At 41.8% G+C, this 25,360-nt stretch overlaps 3 protein-coding genes and 1 non-coding gene across 5 annotated transcripts in view; 2 read left to right on the forward strand and 2 right to left on the reverse strand.

The window, feature by feature from the left end:
• The first annotated feature begins 222 nt into the window (after window positions 1-222).
• On the forward strand, window positions 223-14,445 carry DIPK1A (divergent protein kinase domain 1A). The gene is made up of 5 exons (XM_027651524.1): window positions 223-307; window positions 9,202-9,336; window positions 9,597-9,704; window positions 10,363-10,539; window positions 11,652-14,445. Exons 1-5 carry the CDS (start codon window positions 254-256, stop codon window positions 12,462-12,464), a joined length of 1,287 nt encoding a protein of 428 aa, XP_027507325.1. The 5' UTR covers window positions 223-253; the 3' UTR covers window positions 12,465-14,445.
• A 1,000-nt stretch (window positions 14,446-15,445) lies between these two features.
• On the reverse strand, window positions 15,446-22,150 carry RPL5 (ribosomal protein L5). The gene is made up of 8 exons (XM_027651527.1): window positions 22,022-22,150; window positions 21,295-21,364; window positions 21,084-21,199; window positions 19,496-19,630; window positions 18,769-18,971; window positions 17,773-17,950; window positions 16,231-16,319; window positions 15,446-15,609 (listed from the first exon to the last, which is right to left on the reverse strand). The coding sequence occupies exons 1-8, from the start codon at window positions 22,022-22,024 to the stop codon at window positions 15,510-15,512; spliced, it is 894 nt and encodes a 297-aa protein (XP_027507328.1). The 5' UTR covers window positions 22,025-22,150; the 3' UTR covers window positions 15,446-15,509.
• LOC113951180 lies at window positions 18,109-18,205 on the reverse strand. The gene has a single exon (XR_003529077.1). It is a non-coding gene; the product is annotated as a small nucleolar RNA SNORD21 (small nucleolar RNA).
• Window positions 22,151-22,248: 98 nt separating the features above from the next.
• The window catches only part of EVI5 (ecotropic viral integration site 5), a 76,788-nt gene continuing 73,676 nt past the window's right edge, over window positions 22,249-25,360 (forward strand). For both annotated transcript variants that reach the window (XM_027651506.1, XM_027651507.1), the window contains exon 1: window positions 22,249-22,423. The gene's annotated coding sequence lies outside the window, so the exon portion shown is untranslated. The remainder of the gene's footprint in view (window positions 22,424-25,360) is intronic.

A 25,360-nucleotide genomic window follows, 5' to 3' on the forward strand; every position in this document is an offset into this window, starting at 1 on the left:
CACAGCTGCTGCGTTCGACTCCTTCGAGCAGCGGCGTGAGCGGCTTGTGCGGCGGCTGAGGCGGCAGCTGCCCGCCCGGCTGCTCTGCCCGCTGACAGCCGCCGTCTCTCGGCGGCCGCCGGTGCCCGAGGCAGCGCTTCCCTCTCCGTGCCGAGCCCCGGGGAGTCGGCGGCGCGGCTGCAGCGGCAGGCGGGGGAGCGCTCCTCGCCGCTCCGCCTCCGACCGCCGCCCGCTGCGGGGATGTGTGATTGCCATGGCGAGGCGGCTCTTCCCGGGGGCCTGGCTGAGAAAGCCCCACTCCGCGCAGGTAGGCCGGCGAGGGGCCGGTGCCGGCGCCCGTCTCTCCCCGCCAAGTTCCCTCCGGAGCGGGCGCCCCCCGCAGGGCTCTCGCCGCTCCCCCCGACCCGGCGCGGCCGCCGCTCCCTCCCGCCGGCGCCTGGCGGCGGCCGGGGCTCGGCCCGCGGGCGGTGGCGGCTCCGGGGCTGGGGCGGGTGTCGGGGCACCAGAGCAGGTGGCGGCGGCCCCGGGGTCGCGGTGCCTCTCGCCGCCCCCGCCGGGCGGGTCGGGCCTTGGTGGTGCGCGGAGCGCCCTCCTCGAGCGCCGCGGGACCTGTTACGCCGCGGCCGGTCCGCGGTGTCCCCGCGCTCTCGGGGGATTGTCGGCGGGGCAGCCACACCTGCGGCACCGCCGGGCCCGGGGAGCCCTCTCCACGTCCCGCCTTTACACCTATCGCCGCTGCCGCGGGCACCCGTCCTGTCGGGGGGGAATAGAGCTTGCATGAGCAGACTCGTTTTTTCACGTGTTCTAAAAAAATTAGCGTCGGGCACTTTTCTTCTGCTGCCCAGTAGGTAATTGCTCCATGCATTTGTGTATGTGTTCGTAGACAGACTTCTGTATTTACGTATACAAGTACACATTTGCATTACTTAAGTTACCTGAGTAGTGACGTATTGGTTGGAAGTGCTGTATCTGTCGTGTTGTGGAAAGTTCTGCTGTGAAATGTCAGTCAGATATGACCCTGTGGTTTCTTGATAGCTGTCCTCTGGGTTTCCTTTTTATCGGTTGGATTGTATTTTAAATAAATTGTAGCTAAAATGAGTATTTGTTAAGTTGGAGCAGAGAAATATTTACTTTTCTTATATATGCTACTTATGTGTCCATCATCTGTTGATATGCTTCGTGACCATTGTATTAAAAAAATTTATACTTTGTTTGGATGCATTTTAAAATCTTGAATGTTTTAGTTTCTTCTTATCTGGAACTTTTCCAGTCTTACTCTGGTTTTGGAAGTGCCCAGAAGAGGGTATAATGTTTAAGGAAAAGCATGCAGACATAGTATAATCTTACCCTCTTTAGTATTTGTTTTTTGTTATGTATCTGCAAATCTGGGTCAGTATCACTTGAGCTTTAGACCGGAAAAGATTACTGTAGATCTATTTACTGAATTAGACATTTGTAAAGCATTTGGATTCCTATAGGAGAAAGCCTTCAATACAAGTAAAAATGAATTTGTAATCTATACACTACCATTCAAATTAGGGTTTTCCAAATTGTTTGCTTCCTTTGCCTTTATAACCTCTCTCTGATCATTATATGGGGATGTCTGATAACATTGGTCTCTTTTCTTCTCAAAATTTAATTTAAGGCCTTCCAAGCAAAATATGTTATTTTGAAGTCCACTGAGAAACAGGAAGACAGCAAAATTATTTATTAGAAAAGCCAAAGAAGCTAAATTTTTGTTTCTATTGCAAATTAAAAAAATATTTCTGACTGTGCTTTTTTATACTGGACGCTGCTTTTGAATATTCTACAGATTCGTTTTAGGAGATCTAAAATAGTGGTTTTGTGAACATAAACATATTTTTCTGTGTTAATTTTAGCTGCTATGCTGATGTTTGATGCATCTGTGGAATGGCAGCAAGCTATCAATATATTGGCTTCTGTTGTCACTGCACATTACTGTTGGTGCTTGACAAATGTAGTCATGGTTTAACTGCACTAATTGCTGAGTGCTTTATGGGGATTTGTCTCTAAAGAAGCCAGTGCTCTCTAAGTAAATGTTAGGCTTAACTCACCGAGGCCTCTGAGCAAGATAAAAGATTTGTGTAGTATTTCTATGAGCATTTCAAGTAGCACAGTGGGGAAGGTGTTTGTACAGTGGAAGGTTATCACTGAGTGAATTCCAACTTTTGATGGCTGGTGTTCCAGACTCAAAAACTGTGTTGTGAAATGTCTTGACAGAACATCAGGTTCTGCGAGACAAAATTTAATACCTGTTCTAGTTTTCCTGTTGTACTTAGGAGCAGGATGTTATGAGTTGGTTTGCAGCAGATAGTCTATGGCAAATTTACTTGCTCTTCAGCTTTTATGCAGAATTCTAGATCCATAGGTAATTTAATAATAGCAAAAAATACCCAAAAATACTGTAAAACCCGACAAACTTTTGAATGCTACTAAAGATCACAAAAAAGTAATCTAATTGTATTTATAGGATTTTTCAGTTGGGTGATTAACACTGGGATTTTGTGTTTTATAAAGAGAGGTTAGTGTCCCAAATTTAGGAGACATTGACCTGAAGTTCCTTCTGATAGCTGTAGTTACCAATTGTATCGAGAGGCAGAGGACAAGCCAGCAGGGTTGCTCACGACAATAATCATGTAAAGAGCACTTGCATGCTTGGAAACTTTCTGGCCTCTAGAGGTTCTGGACCAAGTTTTCAGACTCTTTAGAAGTGCCCCATGGACTTAAGTAATGTACAGGAGACTGTCTTTGAAGGGCCAAAGAATAAGCAAGTTTAAAGCCACACATAACAGAAATTTCCTGTATCATCTCTTTGCTTTAAGATTTTAATCCCTTTTGTTTTGTTTAACCTTTTAAGGAGAGAGAACCCATTTTCCATCTTGGTCACTATTTTATTTCAAAAGATACCTCAGCTCTGTTTACTCAGTTTAGTTACTCAGGATACAAAATAATTCAAGACACTGACATAATCTTAAGAATTCACTTGTGCTCTTAAAGATGTGAATGTGTCCATTACATGGCATCCAAGACAGTGTGGGCTAATGCTCTCAGACATCATGTCAGCATACCTGAAGTGCATCCCATGATCCACGAACCAACCTGAACAGAGAACAAAAGAGGATTTCTAACATGATTGGCCTACATTTTTTTTTATCCGTCCTTTCCTGTTGCTAGTGTGTAAAACAAATGGAGTAAACAGCTCTGATTTGGAGGAGATAAGTGCGCTATGGTTATCTGGAATACTTTGCAGAATTAAGCTCTCTGTACTACTAAACAAAGAAATACTTTCATACTCTTTAACCGTAAAAGTGTTTTAAATAAAAAGTACACTTAACAAAAAACTGTCAAGTTATGTTGCATGTTGATTCACTACTCTCCATATGCTTTGGAGTTCATCCAGGCTTGAGTTTTGCCAGAAGTGGTTTTCCAGTTCTATTTCAGGGGATGAATGTCTAATTATTATTCAATGCACATGACTTAGCAGAATATACAAGTGATGGAAGAAGTTGACTCTGAAACATCAAGCATTACAAGTGCTTTCCCTCATTCTTGTGTTCCCTGGCTCATATTTAAGCGTCTTGATGGAAGAGTAAAGTTGAAAAGAGAAATTGTTTCCTGAATTTGAACACTTTCTTCCTTTTTGATACTTTTGGAACTCTGTCCTCCTGTTGCCCTGAATATGTTCTTATTACAAGTTTCCTAGCAGTTTGTCACAATTTCAAATGGAGTCTGTCTGTATGTGTTGCTCCCTAAATGCAACACTGGGACTCCTTGCTCAGAAATGTGTTCCAGTGACGTGCATGGCATATGTGCAGTGAGTCCTCTGCACTGTGGGTGCATTAGTGCACGTGACCAAACCAGGCTCAGTAAATCCTGTCCCTGCTGCACATGCAGCACTTGCACGTGCTGGATGAAGTGGACTAAGTGTGTCTACACTCACAGGCTGATTGGGGGGAAGGAATAGAAATTGGATAGGAGGAATGTATGGGAAGAAATCAAAATAATGAACACTCCTTTTGCTGAATGTGATAAGGAAGTCCTTAGAAAAGTAATTCCCCTTGAATCAGAGTGAAAGCTTGTGGTTGTCTTTAAGCAGATGGATGCTGTTGTCCATGCTCTGAACTGGCAGGATGGCTTTTGCAAGTCAAAAGCTACACGACTGCATTGGCACAGCGCTGAGCTCAAAATAAACCTTGCTTCTCTGGAACTTCTTGCCAAATATGTGATGTAGTCAGATGGCATTTGGGAAGGATTTTCTGTCTCAAACGCATTTGCTTTCTGCCTGAGAAGGAGGACAAATTTGGATAAATCCATATATACATTATTCTGTACATAAATATGGTCGATATCCTGCAGTGGTCCTGACGCCTGCAGGCCACTGCTGGTCTCTGAGGTTGTACTAAATGGTATGCGATTAATACAGATTTGCATTAAATAGCACATTGGTTTAAAGTTCAGTGTTATAAAGGTTCATGGAAAGTTTCAGCAAGAAACACGGAGAAACATAGAGGGTTTGTTGTCCCTGAAGCTTGGGTTCCCAAGCAGTTTTTAGACGTGAAACAGCTTTGCCTAAAATTATCAGATGTATTTCTTTTGATCTTCCCTGGATTTTATCAGCAGTTTTCTGTGCTTTATGTTCTATGATATATTGGGGTTATTAGAAATAGTTTTAAAAAACGCAAAATAACAAAATCCCATCTCTAAAGGAAATCACTTATCTTTCAAATAATCAAAGATAATCATTAGCACTTATTTTCTATAATTCCCGATTCTATGAATCAGGAATTCCCCTTATTTATGTGTAAGGGAAATACTGAAGAAAGTTAACTTATTAGGATTTTCAGTAATCCTATTAAGAGAAGACTTTTGTAGAGAAAATTTTTGTGAGAAGCTTCAGGAAGACCATTCTTTTTTGATCTCAGCAGCTCTAGGCTGGGGAAAGACCATGAGAGGTTGGGTGGGAAGGAAGAGGACTTACCTGAAACTGTAAACACCATCCCTGTTGTGTGAGTTTTGTTGGTGTTTGGTTTGTGGTTTTTTGGTGGTTTTTTTCCTTGGGTGGGGAGAGGGGGGGTGTTGTTTGTGTGGGGGTTTTTGTTAGATTATGGTTTCTTTTTCTCTCCCCTGCCCCCCTCCCCAACCCCCTGCCTGAAATTTAGATCTAATACCATAAGCTGTTAAAAAACATACCTCCTTTTCAGGTTAGATGCTCAAGAGTTTTGTTGCTGGAGTTCCGTGTGTGTGATGGTTTTGTTTGGGGTTTGTTTTACAAAATACAGGATGAACCTTTGTCTGAAATTAGGTTCACAACAATGCACTGGTGGCATATATTTAGATGGAAAATAGAATGTGTTAGGTTAGCTCTGTGACAATTTAAAGGCAAGAAGTTAAGGATGGTTTGAGTGAGGCCATTCTCATTTCAGCCTGGCACATCTTAATTGTACTTGCTCGGTGCTGTGGAGTTGGCTGGGTAGTCCAAGATGCCCCTCTTAGTTTACTGTATCTACAGCTAAAGAGACAGAGTGAGCATGTGCCTATACCTTAGCTGCTCCAGCTTGTTATTTGTTTGACTACTGGAAATTTCCGGTGAAAACAATTTTTTTTCCTGCAAATGGTGATACAGAGTATGACACCTAACTGTGTGTGCTTCTGCAGAGTCTGCCATGTGGTGGTAACCTTTGACAGAGGATTTGGGCAAGGGAATGGAAGTGGAAGTAATAGATAGTTGCTTGCCTAGTCAACTAGATGTCAATCCTGATAAAAAGATGTGCGCAAAAACCCTCATGATTAAACATGCCTTCTTTGCATAGCTATCAATAATTGAATATGATCTGATTTTATCAAAATACCGAGCTTTAATGACAAATACAATTTGTACTTTTCTTTAGATGTTGCTGTATCTCATGGTGCTTTTTGCAAAGTAATTCTTTCTTTTTCATGTTGTATCTAGTTACAGAAACATTAGGCCAAAGTAAAAATAGATGAGTGACTCACCTAGTTAATTTCAGGCACTAACTACAGAGCACTCAGTGGTATTATTACTAGGTTGAAACCTAGTGATTCAAAAAATGTTTATGGAACCATGATTTTTTTGGTGATATAAGAACAAAAAATGAGAAATTATTACGGAAGACATTGAACCTGCATGACTGTGCTGAAGCAGTTCTTGTTTTAAGTGCTAAAATTATTCATTTGTAATTCGACCAGCAGAAAGTATGAAGGGAGCAAAGAAAAAGCGCATTGTGTTCTGTAGATGGACTGAGAAAGATCTGGTTGTATGCTCTCAACTGATCCAGGTCTACTGCTTTGGTTCACCTCTCCGTTCAAAGCCCCCTCTGCTGGAGGGCTGCCTCTGAGCTGGTATCCTGGGCTTCCTAGAGATCTAGGGAGCAATAAATCTCTAGGTTTGTTTTGGTTTATTTTGTGTAGTGTGGGTGTAAGAACTAAACTAGGGAAAGAATCCATCTGCCCTGCTTACAGTTTTCCTTTGGTTCTGGAAGTGAGAACAGGGAGAGAGACCCTCTCCTAATGCTTTGCCATACCACCTCTGCTGGCTTCCCAGAGCTGAGAAAGAAGGATGCTTGTGGATGGTACAGGGGCAAGACAAGGATTCTGAAGGAGAAAAGTTGTGCTGGAGAAACTGAAGAAGTGGATGAGGCGCTGAGTAGTGCTGGAAACTTACTGGAGATGGAAGACAGAAAGTGGAGGAAGATGGGAACTGAGGCCAGTGTTGCAGAGTCGGATGAAAATAGACTGGAAATAGCTGGAAGAAAAAGAATAGCAGAGGATGTGTGGTTTGAGAGGGGGACACTAAGACTGTCTAAACAAATGGTTTGAGATGAGTACTGGAAAGAAAAAATTAGTAAGTGAAAATTGTAAATTATTAAATACAGAAAATGATCTGGAAGAAAGAATTGATGAGACTGAGTCCACCTATGCTGGAACTAAGATTGCAGTTCTCTTCTTTAGGGGGTGAGAGCAGTATTTCTGAACCCATAAGTTTTCACTTACTGTTGGTTCACATGTAGGATGACTTCTACTGCTTTTTGTTTGTCTGTTCAAGTAGTGTGGTGTACAAGGAAGATTGTGATGCTTCGTGTTGTAAGCATGTAGGTGTGGTATTTTGTCTTCTTTTTAAGCTAGGACATTCCATAAAAGGCTTGCAGTTTTGTCATTTTAGTGGTATTCTTTATATGTTTTTTTTTCTTTTTTTTGATGCTGCCCAGCCCCTTGCTGTCAGATTTATTTTAAGTGTTCTATGCCCAGCCTTCTCATACATTTTCTTAGCTGTTTCTAAATGTACTGTAAACCACACAGCATTACTGTTGGTCTCCTTCTGTACTCCATCCAATGTATATCCTTATTGTGGATACCACGCTTCAGAGGAAATTACATGTTACTCCAACTAAGGTCTTTGTGGCTCTGAGGAAAAGAGCAGAAATTATTTGTCTTTACAACACGTGCAATAAAATATCATAAAAGAAGAACTGGTTGAAGGATCTCCCTGCTCAAGATTTATCACTGGAATAAAAGCAGTTAGTTGTATCTCTCTCTTTTTTTAACTAGGTAGTTTTAAGATTGTCAAGTGTATGAAGGCATGAAGGAATAGGGATACACTGCTGAGGCATGTGGCAGGACCACAGGTGTATGGATTGGAATCTCCTCTGGGTATTTTGAAACTCGCTTTTGTTGGATCATTTCTTCCCAAGAGGAAAGGGTGTAATGCATGCTGGTTGTCTTGTCATATTTTAATAAATACTAATAAGTTATTGCAGTCTTCCTAGTTAAAAATAACTGACTTATTTATGTCTGCTGCAGTTCTATGGATGTGATAGCAAAACTGCTCATCATTACTACTTTTCTTGGAACCCTTTCCAAACATGGAATAATTTCTGTATGAGGAACTGCTAAGTTAGAACCTGTTGATCTGGAAATGAGATGACATAACAGGGAGGAGTGTGATGGAGGCTTACAAAATCATGTCAGATGGGGAGAGAGTGGACAGAAATTGATAACTGCTCTCTTCCAATAAATGAACTAGGGGATCTCAAACAAAGCTAATATGAATCAGACTTAGGCAAAATAAAGTCTGGTCCCTGACCTTGGTACAGTGGATAGTAGACCTGTGGAATTAATTGCTAAAGGGTGTTGTGGATGCTAAAAGCTTATGTGGATTATTAAGGGAGTCTGGGTAAGTTCAGGAAAGATAAATTATTTAAGATTTACTAAATATAGAATATCACATCTGGCTTAGCAAATTCTTCTAGAGGAAACTGCAAGCACATTTGGGATATATAATATGTTCTCAGTCTGTGAGAGCATCTTCTTATAGCTAATGCTGAAGATCAGGATACTCATAGAAATGCATCTCATACTGACCCGATATAGCTGCTCTCATGCACTTTCCTTATATCCTGTTGCTAAAGTTAACTTTCTAATTATTTTCTAATCCTGATGTGAGTAAGAAAATCCAACTGTTATCACATCAGAGTCTGAAGGGAAAAAAAGAAAAAAAAAGATCAAAACATCCCTCCTACTTTGCAAGCCACTTAGCTCTCCCTCAATTCTTAATTTTTAAATACTTCTTGTAAATGTGAGGCCACAGAAACAACAGGAAAGTCTTGCATACAGTTATGGGAAAGATGACTGAAGGTGAGGCTAGTACAGAGGAATTTTATTTGCATAATTAAATGGTGCAATTTCAAGGAAGGAGAGGGAGACTTCAGCACATGGAACCTGACCCTGACATCCACCATGCTCTTTGTATATCTACCTTGCATATTTACACATGAACACAGAATATTTTTTGAAAAAAGTCCTGATCTGTTGGATTTGATTTACCATGAGTGGAACAAAAGTAACTGGTCTTAGAGAAAAATGCATGTAATTGAGCTCTGGCAGTTTATGATTTTGATCAAATTGGTTTTTGCAGTCTGGCTTGCCCTATAAGGGTCTGACACCTTTTCTTCTATTTATTTATATCTCAATTTTCCTTCCATTTACATAAGTCAAACTGACCTCCCCTGTCAGTTTTGCTCCCTGAAGGAAGCGAATGTTCCATGTAATGTAGTCTGCTTATTTTATCACTGTGGAAGTCAAATTCCTTAAAGGTGAAATAGTAAGTCATGTTTACTGCTGCTCAGTGAATTGCAAATCGTATTTTCTCTTTGTGTCCTCTAGGTACGTTTGTCGTACGTGCGCATGAAGTATCTCTTCATCTCTTGGTTGGTAGTGTTTATTGGCAGCTGGGTTATGTATGTTCAGTACTCCACCTACACAGAGCTATGCAGAGGACATGACTGTAGGAAAATAATAGTAAGTATATTTAGCATAGCTTTCTAAAGTGTTTGACTAATTCCACTGCCAATTCAGTCAGTGCCCTGTGTAATTTAATCAAATTCTCATATTGAATTGTAAGATTACAACTTCAGTTACAGATAAAACCACTTGTGATTCTTAACATTATTTTGGTAGAGAGTTAATAAAATTGTTTTCTTTCAAGAGTTGGAAGAGATGCGGTTGTTGTCTCCTTTCTCAGGCAATTTATTAAATATATTTCTCCGTATTTGTTTCAGTGTGATAAATACAAGACTGGAGTTATTGATGGGTCAGCATGTAGTAGTCTTTGTGCTAAAGAAACATTGTATTTTGGAAAATGTTTGTCAACAAAGCCCAACAATCAGGTAAGGCTTTAGTCATCCAACCTAGTTCTGTTATTTTCCACTGAAATGTCATTGTCTGGAACATCAAGAAGACCTCAGTGTCAGCAAGTTGTATCTGTTTAATACAGATTATTTCAAACTTCATTTGCTGTGACATGCAGAGCGTGTGTGTGTACGTACGTAAAAATATCTATGAGTGGAAGATATAATACATACTATTAATTTATACAATATGCACCTATATACAATAGTATAGATTATTCCTGTATGTAGAGGCGTACATCATTATTTTATAATAGATGTGTTTTGGAAACATATATACTGGATCCTTCCACAGTTTGACAGAATAAGCATACTTTTGTACAGCATACTGCTGCTCTGCTATCCTGCTTCACAACTAGAAGCAGCAGCCTCATAAAAGCCTGTGCACAGTGGCAGTAATGCCAATCCGCTGTTTGTGGAGCTGTGTTTTGCCAGTGTAGTGTCTCCTAAGTACCTGCAGCAGTGTGTTGTATTTGAGGTTGCCATTGTTCCAATTGCTCTATGCATTGTCTGTGCACAGGACTCTCTTTGCTGAGCTGTGTTGCCATTTGACTCCTGAAGCGGTGGTTGCAAGACAGGTAGTCTTCAGATGGACTTGTACAGTGTTTTTTACCTTTTTCCCTCTTTTTCTGCACAGATGTACTTAGGAATCTGGGGAAATCTGCAAAGTGTTATAAAATGCCAGATGGAGGAAGCTGCTCAACTTGATTTTGGTACTGACCCAGAACCAAGGAAGGAAGTAGTCCTATTTGATAAACCAACAAGAGGAACCACTGTTGAGAAATTCAAAGAAATGGTATATGGTCTTTTTAAAGTAAGTATATGCTTATTTATTCTGTTTTGACTGAAAGGCTCATTTTCCTGAAGCTGGAGAGAATACCCTATTGTATGAGCCTTGTTCAAGTGCATATTATAAAAATAATCAGCACAAAACTAGTTTTTCCCAGAGGTACTTACCTTGAAGTTTGAAGTAAGTAATTATTAGGTTTTTTCCTTACTTTTTAAATTATGGAAGTTGGCATTCATCTTGCGTGTTTACAGCCTTGACTTGTATTTGTACAGAAAATTTTTTGGTGCTTTTGAGGTTATTGTTCATGCTTGGGAAGAGTTCCTGTGTTAACTGAGCAGCAGCAATCTCTCTGTCCAGAGTGACCAGTCATACTTGTCCTTTCTGCGTTACATTCACGTGATGCTTATTTCTATTACCTTAATGCTACCCCAGAATTTTCATAATATAATCACCTTGATGCTCTGTTAATTCTGATTTGGGGTTTTCTTTCTTAAAATTATCTTGCTATTGTCATAGCTCCTATGCCTCCTATATCTCCTATTTGCCCTTGTGTGTGCATTCATGGTAGCTGAAAATGGAACAGTTCTGATTCCAGCAGTGGCTTCTGTGTATTGACACAATTGAGGTGGTTATATCAAATAACAAAATTAAGCATTTCAGTACACTTAGGTTATGGGATTTGTACCCAGTATGTCTTGGTACTTTTTATAGTTGGCCAAAATGTAGTTTATAATGTAATTTCTCTATACCTGTAAGGTTTAACCAGCTGAAAACTAAACCTGATCTAAACATTTGAATTCTGCATACTCTTTCTAAGAGAATATTGAATAAGCTAGTTGATAAAATTTTTCTAAAGACTGATCTGACCAAGAATAATGTTTGAATTTTAATGTTTGCATTTTGAAATGCAGAGAACACTCGTACTTTCAGAAGATCATATGCTTAGTGCATATTAAAATAGAGCAAAAAGGAAGCTCTTCAGGCATCTGATACCAGGTCCTGTAACATCCATACTCAGTGGAAACTAGAACGTACACTACCATGCTATTCATACAAGATAACAGGAGGCAGAATGCCAGATGGATTGGTGGTAGTTAATGAAATAATACTTAATCTTTTTTGCTTGTTGCTTTTAGGCAAAATTGGGTGAACAAGGAAATCTTCCAGAACTGGTTAATCTCATCCTGTCTTTTGCTGATGGAAACAAAGATGGCAGAGTCTCTTTGCCAGAGGCGAAATCTGCATGGGCACTTCTGCAGCTAGAGGAGTTTCTGTTAATGGTGATCCTCCAGGATAAAGAACATACTCCCAAGTTGATGGGTTTTTGTGGGGATCTCTATGTGACGGAAAGAGTTGAATATACCTCTCTCTATGGAATCAGCCTTCCATGGATTATAGAACTTTTCATTCCCTCTGGCTTCAGAAGAAGCATGGACCAATGGTTCACTCCATCATGGCCAAGAAAGGCAAAAATAGCTATAGGGCTTTTAGAATTTGTGGAAGATATTTTCCATGGACCTTATGGAAACTTTCTTATGTGTGATACAAGTGCCAAAAACTTGGGATATAATGAGAAATATGATTTGAAAATGATGGACATGAGAAAAATTGTGCCAGAAATGAATTTGAAGGAAATAATTAAAGATCGTCAGTGTGACTCAGATTTGGACTGCATTTATGGCACAGACTGTAGAACACTATGTGACCAAAGCAAAATGAGATGTACCACAGAAGTAATTCAGCCAAACTTGGCAAAAGCCTGTCAGCTACTTAAAGACTATCTGCTTCGTGGTGCTCCTTCTGATATCCATGAAGAATTAGAAAAACAACTGTACTTATGTATTGCCCTTAAAGTCACAGCAAATCAGATGGAAATGGAGCATTCTTTAATACTCAATAACTTAAAAACTTTACTGTGGAAGAAAATTTCTCATACAAATGATTCTTAGCTTCTTCACCAGCAAAGGGAGTATTGATGCCTGCCATTAGAGGTGGTCTGCCACATTTGATAAAAACAATCTGCACCTTTTTTAAAAGATATTTCTTTACTCAGATTTTATTAATGGTTCTTTCACTCTTGCCCTTCAGTAAGTACCTTATGACAGGGCTTCTCAAAGAATGAACATGCCACCGAATGATCGGGCAGAGGCCAGAAGTACTTCTGGTGTTCAGTGCTGTGTTATGGAAACAAAAACTCTGCATGCTTGACCGTTCTGTGCACTTTGTCAGATCTTGAACAGGATGAAAGTATTCACTGTGCCACCACATCAGGAGATGGAACATCTTACAATTCTGTGAAAATCACTGCTCACTTGTGAAATACCTGCGAAGGATTTTTATCCCGAGTAGTTTTCTGAAGAATCAACACTACTGCAAATAATGTGTCCAAGTCCAAGCTGCTGTTACGAATAAACTGAATTGTGAGATTGAAGTTTACTAATATCTTGGCATGGCAGAATTTGCACATTAATAATTTTTTAACTGTGGAAAATTAGAATTTTATTCTAGAATGGGCAGGTTGTAATATAAGACTTAAATCAGATTCTGTTTACACATTTGTTACCTCATGCTTACATCCTGAATGTTTAAGTAGTTCAACACTTCTTAATTAAGTCACTGTATGGTGAACCAGGGTGGGGGCCAAGAATTTTAGAATGTTATTTCTTAAAATCATCTATGTGGTCTAGCAGCAATACCAGCATCCATTTCAAAACCTGTAAATTGTTGTATTTCAGTTGAAATCTTTAACCCAAATTAAGGTGTAGCAAATTTTGAAAAGTAAGGAGTTTGTGGACTAAGCTATTGTATGAAAACTGAAGTTAATTAATTTTCAAAAATACTGATAGCAGAAGTGTGCTACCAGTTAAAAAACGGAAGCTTGCATAGGGTGGGAATCTGCTGTGTAATATGAGAAAGAAGTTAATAGTTATGCATAGTCTTGACTCTTTACTGTCCCTCCAAATTTAGCTAGACTTTTACTTACTTCTTGCAGTAGATCAAGAAGATTTATGTGAGAGCTAGACCTGAACTGCAGGACAGAAGCTGGATTGTTCAGGACCATGGAATATTGCTTAAATTGGATGAGATAGTAACAGCTAGGAAAGAGCTGGAAAGTAAGTGAGCTGCAGTGTGTTACTGTTACCCTTTTTTTTCTAGTAGCATCTATGAGTCATTGTTAAGTCTCAAGTAAATAAACACCATCTGATCCTGGCACTCCACATGGCATGACCACTCTACCACCTTTATTATCCCCTTGCTGCTCTTCAGATTTACATCTGTGTTCATAATCTTGCAGAATTGGAGGTCCATAAAACACCTTGATACTGTGCTCAGTTCTTATCTGTTAATGTTTAATTTATAGATGCTTTAGGTATAAAGTTGTTCAATCCATATGATTTTAAAGCCGGTCATCCATATTACTACTGAATCCTGGCCCCTTAATTCATTTTCAGCTTTATTTAAATATCTGAAAGGTTAATTGCTTTAGGTATCCTGTCTTAAATGCAATCCTTGAATGATTAAACTGAAGTACTAGGCCACAATAAAGTCACATCTTCTTACCCTATGTGATAATATGCAGCTTGGGTTAAGAGAGTACTGTTTTGTGAACAGCGGCTTTATTTAAGAAATACTGTGCTCATGCTAATTCTTGTCTCAAACTTGCTACTGTGCTCCAACCACAAACTAATAAGTATTTGTAACCAGCAATGCACTCAAGTGTAAAGTGGTCATGTTCTTGGTGAAAAAAATCTGAGTGATGGCTGAGAGGTTTTGGGCAGAGAAGATTCCTGCCGTTAACAACTGGAAAACATGTTTAATGTGATTTGTTGTACAGAACCTTCATATTTATTGCTGTTGCATCAAGTTGAAGCTTTTGTTGGAACAAAACGCTTGTTTACAATAAATCACAGGCCTCCTTTTCTCTTTCAAGAGCAGTATTTACACCAACAATCACTATCTTAAATCAAAACATTCCTCACTTAGCGTATTTGATCCATGTTTTAACTGTGCAAACAACTTCAGTAAGTCTAATGGGAAACAAGGCACTTATGAAACTGAGATAGTAGGACCTGGGGGTTCTTGGGTTGGGGGTGCTCCTTGGAGGGGCTGTCTCGAGTTGTGTTACTGTGCCAGGATAAACTGCCTTGTGGAATGTGATGTCTTGGACTCTGCTCAGGAAAACCCAGTGTGGCTGTGTTTTGGGGGGGGGAGTGGGGTGGGGAGGCAAGTGGAGCACCCATGGGCTCAGTGCAGCTGCCCCCAGGGAAGGGCCTTTGGTCCCAGCAGTGACAGCCTGGTGTCCTGGCTGCCAGGGAGTCTGGGAAGGGTCAGACTGTTTCCTTATCAAGTTTCCTTATAAGTTCCCTTATCAAGGCCTTGTAACAAAGCACGTATGTGCAACTTAGAAGTGAATTCTCTTATCAATCACTCAATAATGTTAAGTATTCAGCTTAAGGCAGTACCTGTTTCAGTAGCAGCCAGAACGGGGAGGTGAGTGTGTGAAGTGCCTGAAAGCCTAAGGTTACCTGTGGGCAGAGGCTTTAGAACCTATTTTGACTACTCTTGTTCTTTTCCTAAGCTACATCCAGACCGCCACCTAACGTTATGCTGAAAGAAAAATTGTGAAGGACGTGTAAAGCCCTTTTTAAAATGTTAAAATCTTTTTCTAGTTAGAAGCAGCAAACTCTTATACCTCGTCTTTGATACTCACCATGCCAAAGATTAATAAAATTGATTTCCCCTTCTTATAGGAGTAATTCTAATGCTGCAACCTTGGTCTTTGAAGTCTTATCACCTCTCTTCGCAGTGAAAATTCAATTCACATAGTACTTTGAGAGGGAGAAAAAAACCCTTTCAGGTACAAAATATCTAGATAATAAAAAATATTGTCTCTTTTTATAAACTATATAAATAAGCCAGTCTTACACTGTTGCTTCTTTGATAAATTTATTCCCGCTTTTTCCAAAGCTTCGCAGAAAACTGTGGAAGTTGTCTTAACTATCAGTTCTGCGCTCCTGGGCCCGGAGGAAGCTGGCCTTCTTCTGAGCAACACGGTCTTTCTTCTGGGCGAGGGACATCTTGGGACAGTTCCATCTGCAGTGTAAGCACAGGGTACGATATAGTCAAGGCAGAAATAAGCAAAAAGGTGGCCAAGAAGCCTGTAGTGCACCACAACTGTGATTAAGAGTGTGACGGAAAAATGTATGTATGCCCACTTCTGTAACATGTTTTATTTTCTTGCAATGAGTTAAGGCTGCAGTTAGAGCACCACAAAAAGTTGGACAGTTTGATTTCTCAAGAGGTAAACCCTGTACTCTTTTGTATAGACATTATCAGCCCAATGCAATAGCTGTGCCTTGATTTCTTTTCTCCCACACCCCTGAACAATGAAAATAATTTAGTACTGACAACGTAGTGCTCTCAGCTGAAGAGAAGCAGCTTTCCCACTGAAAACACTAAGACCTGAAGATACACACCTCAGAGTTCCAGCTATTCAGGCCACATGCATGCTTCACTTGGAATTTTTTTGCTCTTGAATTTCAGATTCCTACTGCTAAAGTTAACTCCTAAGTTATACAGAACTGCTTTTATCTTAATCTGATCTACAATGTGAATTTTGACACAACTGCTATGTGAATTGCATTACTTGTTTTACTGTAACTAAAATATCCTCAACTGAAAAGTCACATGGATGTTAAAGAGAATGAGTTTTACCTCTTTTTCTTGACTTCTCTCTTGGGTTTCTTTTCATGGACTGGATTATCCCGTATAGCAGCATGGGCTTTTTTATACATTTCTTCCATCTTAAAAAGAAAAAAGAAAAGAAATTAAAATTTAAAGTCACCAAAATGGTCCAGCTGTTGGATATTAAAAATCCAAGACATCCCTAGCTGAGCATGCACTAGAAACCAGTTTCATCACAATACAGCTTGTAATTTGGCATGGTTACCTTTAAAACACTTCCTTCATACAGAAAAGAACTGCCACAGCATTAAGAAATTCCTGCTGTCACTATGTTAAATTTAAATCTCCAAACCCAAACTCAGGGCATTTAACAGAGAAAGTAATTTTATCCTTATTTGACAGTTAGTTACTCTAGGGCCTTAGTTCCCTACAGAACTAAGAAGTCTCATAACTACAGACTGGCATCTTGCAGTTGCTGAAGCCTACTTTCAGTGCTGCAGCTTCCCCAGATTTCAATTAAAAGGCAAGCCAGAAAGTTATTCTACCTAGAATAAAATGCTTCACGTTTAGTTAATAAAAAAATACTTCACACAAACTCTGGCACCAGACATGTAATCTTATCACTTTTCAGACCTTACTGCAGTACCCACTGCAAAGCTGCTTAATAAAAGGCAGAAGTTGTGAAGCTGTAGCTGCTTTTACAAGTCTCGCAAGAACCATGGTAGTGCCTGCATTGTCCCCAGGCATGCAGTAATGCTGCTCCGTCCCAAAGACAACTCTGGCTCCATAATGGCACAAATTTTAAGAATACCTTTGCTGGTGGTTAATTAAGACCACTAGATCTCAGCTGTGAGAAACTTTCTAGGAACATATGTTTTAAAGCTCCAGGACCACTTACGAGGAAAACCAAGCAAGACTATTACAGGAAGCTGGACAAGCATCTGAAAGGAGCTTAATACTTGGAACAAGTGGAAGAAGCACCTCTGTATTCTTACATATCTTCCAGTGTTTTGCACAAAACACTAAAATTTAAAGCAGTACTAAAATAAAATGTATTAGACTCTGTAGGTTCATGAAATGCTAGCTCCTACAACACAGCTAGCTTGGGCTATTCTGTGTTCACCTGGAACACAGAACTACCTATAGGGTCAAACAAATCCTAACACAGATTTGACACGGAACCACATGCTGACAGTGCAATTGCTACAGCTGCAGAAATGACAGGCTGTGGTGCAGGATAAGGATTGAGTGGATAGCATGTACAGAAACTTCCAAGTTAATGTCTGTATTGGGGATGAGGGGAAGTGGTCCAGCACAGAATGCAATCCTGTAAGCTTGGATTTATAGGCAGAATGTTAAGCTTCACAGCAGGAAAAATGGCCCCACTTTTGAAAGTTCTATGATATATTACAGAGCCCTTAATGAAGGAAAAAATAGTTTCTTTCCACAGATAACATACAGCATGAATCACATAATTTTACATACCAAACTTACTTGCATTACTACAAAAGGCCCTACACAAGACTTACTGGCATCTCTATTAATGCACAAGATCAGCTAGGTAAATCTTACCCCATCAGGTGTTACATTGTTCTTTATGTACTGGGAGAACTGTTTCTTGTAAGCGTCCTCGTCCTCCTCCATCAGGTAACGCATATAATCTGCAACATTTTGGCCCATGATGTGCTTGCGGTGAACCTCCGCATTGAATTCTTTGCTTTCCGAGTCATAGCCAGGGAAACGTTTGGTACTGTGGAACAGCAGTTACAGTCAAATTAAGACACTGCCAAATGCTCTAATTCAGAGGCTAAGATCCACACAAATTATTGGTACATCAGATTCTCCTACAGATAACTGAGGGATAGGACCCTCTAATTAAAAATAAGCAAAAGTTTTAAGTTCATCTCAGCTGCCATCAGTCCCGTCTTGAAACACTGCAGTACATCACACACACACCATGGACCAACTACAGAGTGTTCAGTCATTGCGAGTGTCATCATGTAGCAGCCAAGTCAGAAAAACTGGACAGTTAGTCAAAAATAGGACAGCATGGGAGAGGGGAGGAAAATACATAAGAGATCTCAGGATTTTCTTTCCCCTGCTGCTGCCAGCAGAAAGCAGCAGTCAGCTGTAATATGTGATAATTTTAAATGCAGGTGGACTGCTCAGGCTTACTACTGTACTGACAACTGCAGCAACATACCTGGAATGCACAGGTTTTCATGGTGAAATGAATACCTACACACAGTTTGGTAAAGACTTAACAGAACTCTAAAGGATATTTACATAAATGTATTCGGTCACTTGACTTTTAGCAGAATCAAATGTCTGAAAGTTTCTCAGCAACAGTTTTGAGATTCCCAGCAGCAATATCAGAATTGCACTTGTGGATTAAAAAATAACCAACAAAAAAACCACCAACCCAGTACCTAGGCTACATAATCATTACCAGGTCAGAACAAAATTATTAACATAAAGTGTTAATAGCACTTTAGTATAAGCAGACTGTCATATACATGTAAAGCATCTCAGGTTAGCCCTAAAGAAATTCTTCCAAACGGAGATTACCTATGAGGGATGGACAGACCACCATCCACTGCACCCTTCAGAGCACCAAAGACTTTGTTTCCAGTGGTAGTTCTGGCAAGACCTGCATCCAGGTAACATGTAAAAGCACCAGGCTTGCCATCCACACTTTCCACGTTGTATTCATCACCAGTGACTTCAACTTGGCCTTCGTAGATCTTATCGAGGCCAAATTTATTCAGAAGCTGTGGGGAAAGGAAAGGCACTTCTGAAATTCTTCCCATTAGTTGACAGAAGGTAGAGTCAACACCACCTTAAAATGTGAATTTGCAGTAGAATCGTGTTTTTAACAAATTTCTTTACAGAAAGCTTTCTAACTATCACCACTGTAAGAATGTCTGTTATGCTTCAACCTACAGTTCCAACAGGCACACTGGTGAACTTAAAGACTTATTCATGAGCTCATGTAGGAAATGGATGGATGCAGTTTACATGTTTTCAAACTCTTTAAGCAACATTTCTTACGTTTTCATCTAGACTCCCTCCCTCCACCAAACTTAGGGGCTGAGACTTAAAAGTGGGCTGCTGGAGCTGAAACTGTGTGCTGTCATACTTCTGTGATTTGACAGTCACGAGAGGCCATCAAATCTATATGGTAAAGAGCAAAAGTTATTATTTTGAGAAACCCACAGATGAAGTGGGCTTTCCCTTTCATAAGAGAACCAGAAAAACAAGAGCAGCCACCTGCAGGTGCCATGACAGTACGTACCCTGCGTGCCAGGAGCAGGCCTGTGCAGTAGGCGGCTGCGTAGTTGGTCAGGCCAACCTTCACGCCGTACTTTGGCAGCTCGTGGGCATAAGCAGCACAGACAATCATGTCGCCTTCAATCCTGGCATAGGCAATCTGACAAAAACAAAACAAACATTAGTGTTCTGACAATTCCAGGCTCCATTTATTGTTCCTTTGGCATCTACTTAAGCCAACAGGAATACTGTATGGAGGTGTGCAGCTCACAGCCAACCTCTGCACGCAAGCTCAAGGGAGTGTGGTGTTTTGGTTTGCTGAGGGTTTGTTTGGGTTTTTTTCCTTGTGATTTTTTGGTTGGTTGGTTTTTTTGTTAAAGGAAGAATCAACTCCTCAAGTAAGTACACAAAGAATTCAAATCTGTATTAGGACAGTGAAAACGTATATGTAATTACCTCTCCACATAGGTCAAGACACCATGAAACTGCCTACAAAATCAACTTTTCAGAGAATCATTACAGATGTGGGTGAATTCTCTCCCACTTTCTGGCACACCTCAGAAAAATGCAAAAAGCATGTGATACAGAGTTTGTGACAACACTGTTACTAACCTTATGGAATGATTTTATTAATGGGTCTGAGACTATCATCATCTCAGGGGTCTCCCGTGAGACAGCAGTACTATCACGTATGTTTCTGATGACTCCCACACCTCCTTTCTACATCCAAAAGTTGTCCCCTTTTTGCAGGATTCCTACATACTGGAAAGGCACTATCAGTCAGATGCAAGCACCTGCCACTGATTTTTGTTTTGAGTTTCAAAGATTAAATAACCTTGTCAATGACTGAACTGACTATTCTCAACAGCTAATCTTTCTATGAAGGATCAACACTTATATTTTTCCAGCTGCCTCTTTTTTGAGCTTAACAACATATATTCCTGATACAACAAACATGCCTAAGTTTTTAACTTCAAAATTAGTCAAAACATTCTGAAAATGAAACAAGAAAGTGAGCCCAGTGAGAAACAGCATATGACGCAAGACACAACCGCATACTTCATAAACACAAAAAAAGCTTACTATTCTTATTTACCAGTATCCTTTAATCTCACAGGAAAGCCATCATAAGGCCTTGCTGCTTCATATGACCCACATAACATCATGGAAATAAAACTATCAAAAGAGAAGGCAGCTTCAGATACAACACAATAGCCAATGAAGGTTGACAAGTCACCCTGTCAACTTGGTTGTCTTCAGCCAAGCAAAAAGGCCTCTTTTTGAAGCCCTTTACATAGCAGAAAAAAACCCCAGAGAAATCTTCCCTCTTCCTAAAATTTGCTACTTATTATAGCATCATTAAAGCAGAACAATCTTATATTGCAAATAACCTCACAGAAGAATGTTAACACTAATAAAACTTCTTTTCTATGATGAACATAATTTACTGTTGAAGTTGTGACAACATTCAAGATTGTTCTCCTCTAAGGAACTATGTTACAATACAAAAACTTCTCAGATCCAGCCTAAAAATCCCCAGCTGCTCCAACCATCCCCCCTCCTGTTCTCCCTGGGAAGGCCAGTGAGCAGGCAGGAAGCACCGCAGGCCTTACCTGGCAAATGATGTCTCTGTTGGTAACACGCACAATCATCCTGTACTTAGGAGTGTTGTACTTGTTTTTATCCTGAATTACCAAACGTTTGCGGGCATAGTAGTCAGTTTTTCCCTCTGAAAAAGCAAGAGTTGCAGTGTGGAAAAACGTGTGAACAAAGTAAGACTAAACATCAATGATGTTTAATTATATGTTACAGGAAATTTAATACCTCTCCTTCTCCTGAATTTCACTTGGTATCTCTTGAAGTACGCCTTATTCTTGACAACTTTCACAAACCCCTTGGATAAGAAATATAACTAGATGTTATTAACATATAACCACATAAGCCAAGACCATCCAACTAAACGTGCTATGAATAAAACCGTGGTGCAATCCGGAATAAAACGGGTTTTCTTATACATTTAGATAAAAAGCGTCATAAAAATTAAATGGGGGAAAAAACCACAACAGATCAAATCCCATAAATTCTGCCCCTCCCACAGGAACTAATGCATACTTATCCCCATAACTTCGTACAGGAGAAAAGCAAACAGGGTATTTGTCAACTGGAGGCCTTTCTGCACGGACCGGAGCAGTGACCGTGGTCATTTCCTGTCACTCGCGCTCAGCCAGTGACTTCTCGGGCGCGTTCTGCCCCGGAGCCTCCCCCCGCGGCCCGCACCCGACCCAGCGCCGCCGCCCCGAGCCGGCGGAACCCGGCCGAACGCGGCCCAGGGCGACAGCGCCGCTGGTGCCGGGGCCGGGCCGTGCCCCGCTAGAGCCGCTCGCAGCCGCCCGCGGCGCAGCCCCAGCAATGGCAGCCATTGCCACGCCGGCAGCCGCCCCGGGCCCGGCGCAATCGGGCTCCATCCGGCCGGGCGGGACGGCGCGGCGGGTGCCGGGCGGCGAACGCAGCCCTCCCGGACTCCTCTAAGCCCCGCGGGGCCAGTACTGACCATCGTGCCAGGCACTGTCCGGTCCCACCAGGCCGGGGCCCGCTCCGCACGACAACTGCGCTCCGCAGCAACGGGGGAAAGGCCGCAGGTCCCGCGCAGCCGCAGCTCCTCCCTGCCCGGCGGGGCGGGGCGCCGCGCGAGCCCTGCTGCCCCCTGCCGGCCCGGAGGAGCCGCCGCGCGCGGTCCGGGCAGCGCCCGCGGGCAGCCCGGGAACGGGCCTCGCGCACCGGCGGCGCTCCCGCGGCACCGCGGCATTCCTTGGGGCGCATCCCCCTGCGCTCGGCACTGCTGCGGCCACACCCCGAGTACTGCCGCCACTGCTGCTTCCCCCTCTTCAAGAAAGACATCGAGGTGCTGAGCGGGTCTAGAGATGGGCACCGAAGGTGGTGAAGGGTCTGGAGGGTAAGTCCAACAAGGAGCGGCTGACGGAGCTGGGGATGTTTAGGCTGGAGGAGGCTCAGGGTTGACCTTATCGCTCTCTACAAGTACCTGTAAAGAGCGGGGATGGGCCTCTTCTCCCAGGCAACCAGCGACACGACGAGAGATCACAGTCTTAAGCTGAGCGAGGGGAGGTTTAAGTTGGACATCGGGAGAAATTTCTTCACAGAAGGGGTGATTAGACATTGGAATGGGCTTCCCAGGGAGGTGGTGGAGTCACTGTCCCTGGAGGTGTTCAAGGAAAGACTGGATGTAGCACTCGGTGCCATGGTCTAGTTAATACGGTGGTGTTCAGTCAAAGGTTGGACTCGATGGTCTCAGTTGGACTCTTTTCCAACTTAATTGATTCTGTGATTCTGTGATATCAGAGAAATACAATTCTAAGGAAAAAAATAATTTTGCTGTCATCTAACACCTACGTGTAATGCATGATCACTTGCAAGTCTCCTTTTGTTAACTACCTAAGCAGTTATTAGCCTGGGATATATCACAGCAAAGGGGTTTGTAAATGAAAAAAATACATAAATTTGATCTTAAAAAAATCACCAATTATGGAAATATGATAGGATTTTAATTCCCTTCATTTTCTACGGAAAATTCTCACAACTGATAAAACAGTAAGTAATTAAACAAACCAGAAACCCAGTTGAATGCTGTTCTTACAATAAATTATAGATGCTTGGGATTACTGATATTTGATGAATTAAAGCAAGAATTGAACATATGCTTATATACACATATATGTATATATATACACACTGTACCGAACAGGTCAAGTGGCATCAGATTTCTTGACATTGTCAGACAATAATGCATCTTTTTTCTTGATGTATTTATCTGGTTATCCTCATTCATTTTACTTAAAAAAACCCAAGAACCCATCTCACTAGTTATACATAGACCAATATTTTAAAAAGTTTTTAATATGATATAAATAACCAAGATAATTGAAGAAATAATGTTTTCTACATCAGGCAAGTACCAGCATGGTTCCTACCATGAATGGAGTCACCATCCCTTGAGGTGTTCAAGAAATGACTGGATGACTAGACACGGTCTAGTTGACAAGGTGTTCATCAGTCAAAGATTGGGCTTGATGATCTTGGAGGTCATTTATGAAAAATAATTCTGTGATCTAAGAATGAATTTTAGAAAGCTCAGAATTCTGCATGCTTTTCAGTTTGTACATGAAATATCTCTAGGGGAGCACACTGTCTTAGCTATTCTCTGGCATATAAATTCATGCTCTCCAATAAGGGTCTGCTGGCCACTGCTAGGCAATTGCTTCCGTGACCAATGTCTCATAGTCAATGGTATCATAAGCAAGACTCCATTAATCTTGTTGTTAAACAAGTAAAAAGAAAAAATCAATTTCTTCTTCTCTCTAAGAAGACCTTTTACTCCTAAAATGGCTCACCATGACAAAAATCAGCCTGTTAACCCATCACACCCACACACTTTCTTGCTCATTGTCACCCTGCAAAACAGAGGCTCCAGCTGAGCTTATTAGCCCCACCCCAGAATCTCTTACAAATTCAGGGTGAATTGCTCCTCTGGCCTTTAGTGACAATGTTTGTTGAAAGGGTGGCTGCTGTTCATAGAGGCTCTGAACGTGTTGAAATAAAAGCCAGTATTTTCAATGCTTTAATGAAGTACTTTAAACTGATAACACATTGATAAGAAAAAGGTATACACTCTTTTTTCCCCCCGCACTCCCGATGTTATTTCTTAATTTCTGTCATATTTTATGTGTTATTTTTACTTACCTGAGTTCTGGAGAGCAAGGTATCAGGCAGGTTTTTAGAGCAGTCTCTTGTATTTGTAAGTCTCTTTATCTGACGAAACCAGTACTTTATCAGCACCTCCTGGAACCAGGGCCCCTGTCCCTGTTTGTCTGCAGAGGACTTAAGGCAGAAATGCTGTTGTCTGTGACTGGTCTGACCCGTGGTCACTTGTAGGAATTGTACTTTTTTTTGCTGTACTCACAGCAGTGACAGCCTTATTTCCACGCAAAAGAGTTATGCTGAAGGCCTACCTATAACCTATTCCTGCTACTGCTGCTTATTGTTTTTTTTAAGAGTGTATTCTTTGCATATTTGTGTTATAAAGCAGTAGTATGGAGAGCCGTATGTGTCCTGGAATTACTTTTATATTTTTTAAAATGAAAATTATTTAAGATTTTATTAGAATTCTTCCAAATGAAAATTTCTGTATGGTTTTGTCTAGGAGCCTCTACTCATTGTAGAAGGACAATGGCAAATGGGCTCATTATTAGACGGGAAGCTGCGCCGGGCAGACAGTGTCTCAACTGTTTGCGTAACCTAATCGGCATCTGGCTGAAACGTGTCTGACAAATGTGCGTGGGGAAGGGCCCATGTAGCCCGAGGCTGCGTGGTGCTCCCGGAGAACGCGTTACTGTGGGCAGCTTCCAACGCAGAGAACGCGTTATGAAAATCCCTGGGCAGACGCTCTAATTACACCAAAAAAACCCAACTCTTCGCGGAGCAGGGGCTTCGCGTCCTCGCCTCGTGTGGCGGCAGCTCCGTGTTCACGCCGCTGCCGTGAGGGGCGAGCTCGGGGCGGGGGTTCGGATGCCGCGACCGGGGGCCGGGCGGGGGCTCGGCTGACGGCCGGGGGCCGTGCCGGTGCGGCAGCGGTGACACCTGCACGGTGCGGGGACAGCTCGCCGCCCGGCCTTCCAGCACCGGGGCCCCGTGGCAGCCCCCGAGAGCAGCGCCGGTGCGTTCCGCGGGGAGCCCGGCGGGGCAGAGCCGGAGCCGCCGCCCCTTCCCGTCCCTTCCCTTCCCGTTCCCGGCCCGGGGGCTGCGGGGGCCGCGGCGGCCCCTCGCAGCGGCTGCGCGCCCAGTGCGCCTGCGCGCGGCGCGGGCCGGGCCGTGTCCG

The sequence above is a fragment of the Corapipo altera genome, unplaced genomic scaffold (genome assembly GCF_003945725.1).
Source record: "Corapipo altera isolate COAL_440 unplaced genomic scaffold, ASM394572v1 57, whole genome shotgun sequence".
Classification (NCBI taxonomy): domain Eukaryota; kingdom Metazoa; phylum Chordata; class Aves; order Passeriformes; family Pipridae; genus Corapipo; species Corapipo altera.

Excerpts from the sequence above, each read along its gene's own strand:
- DIPK1A (XM_027651524.1), top strand. The coding sequence starts at position 254 with ATGGCGAGGCGGCTCTTCCCGGGGGCCTGGCTGAGAAAGCCCCACTCC. Across the intron at positions 308-9,201 it reads GAAAGCCCCACTCCGCGCAG|GTACGTTTGTCGTACGTGCG; the intron begins GTAGGCCGGCGA and ends TGTGTCCTCTAG. Across the intron at positions 9,705-10,362 it reads CAACAAAGCCCAACAATCAG|ATGTACTTAGGAATCTGGGG; the intron begins GTAAGGCTTTAG and ends TTTTCTGCACAG.
- RPL5 (XM_027651527.1), bottom strand. Across the intron at positions 21,200-21,294 it reads GAAATTCAGGAGAAGGAGAG|AGGGAAAAACTGACTACTAT; the intron begins GTATTAAATTTC and ends TTGCTTTTTCAG. Across the intron at positions 18,972-19,495 it reads GCCTGCTCCTGGCACGCAGG|CTTCTGAATAAATTTGGCCT; the intron begins GTACGTACTGTC and ends CTTTCCCCACAG.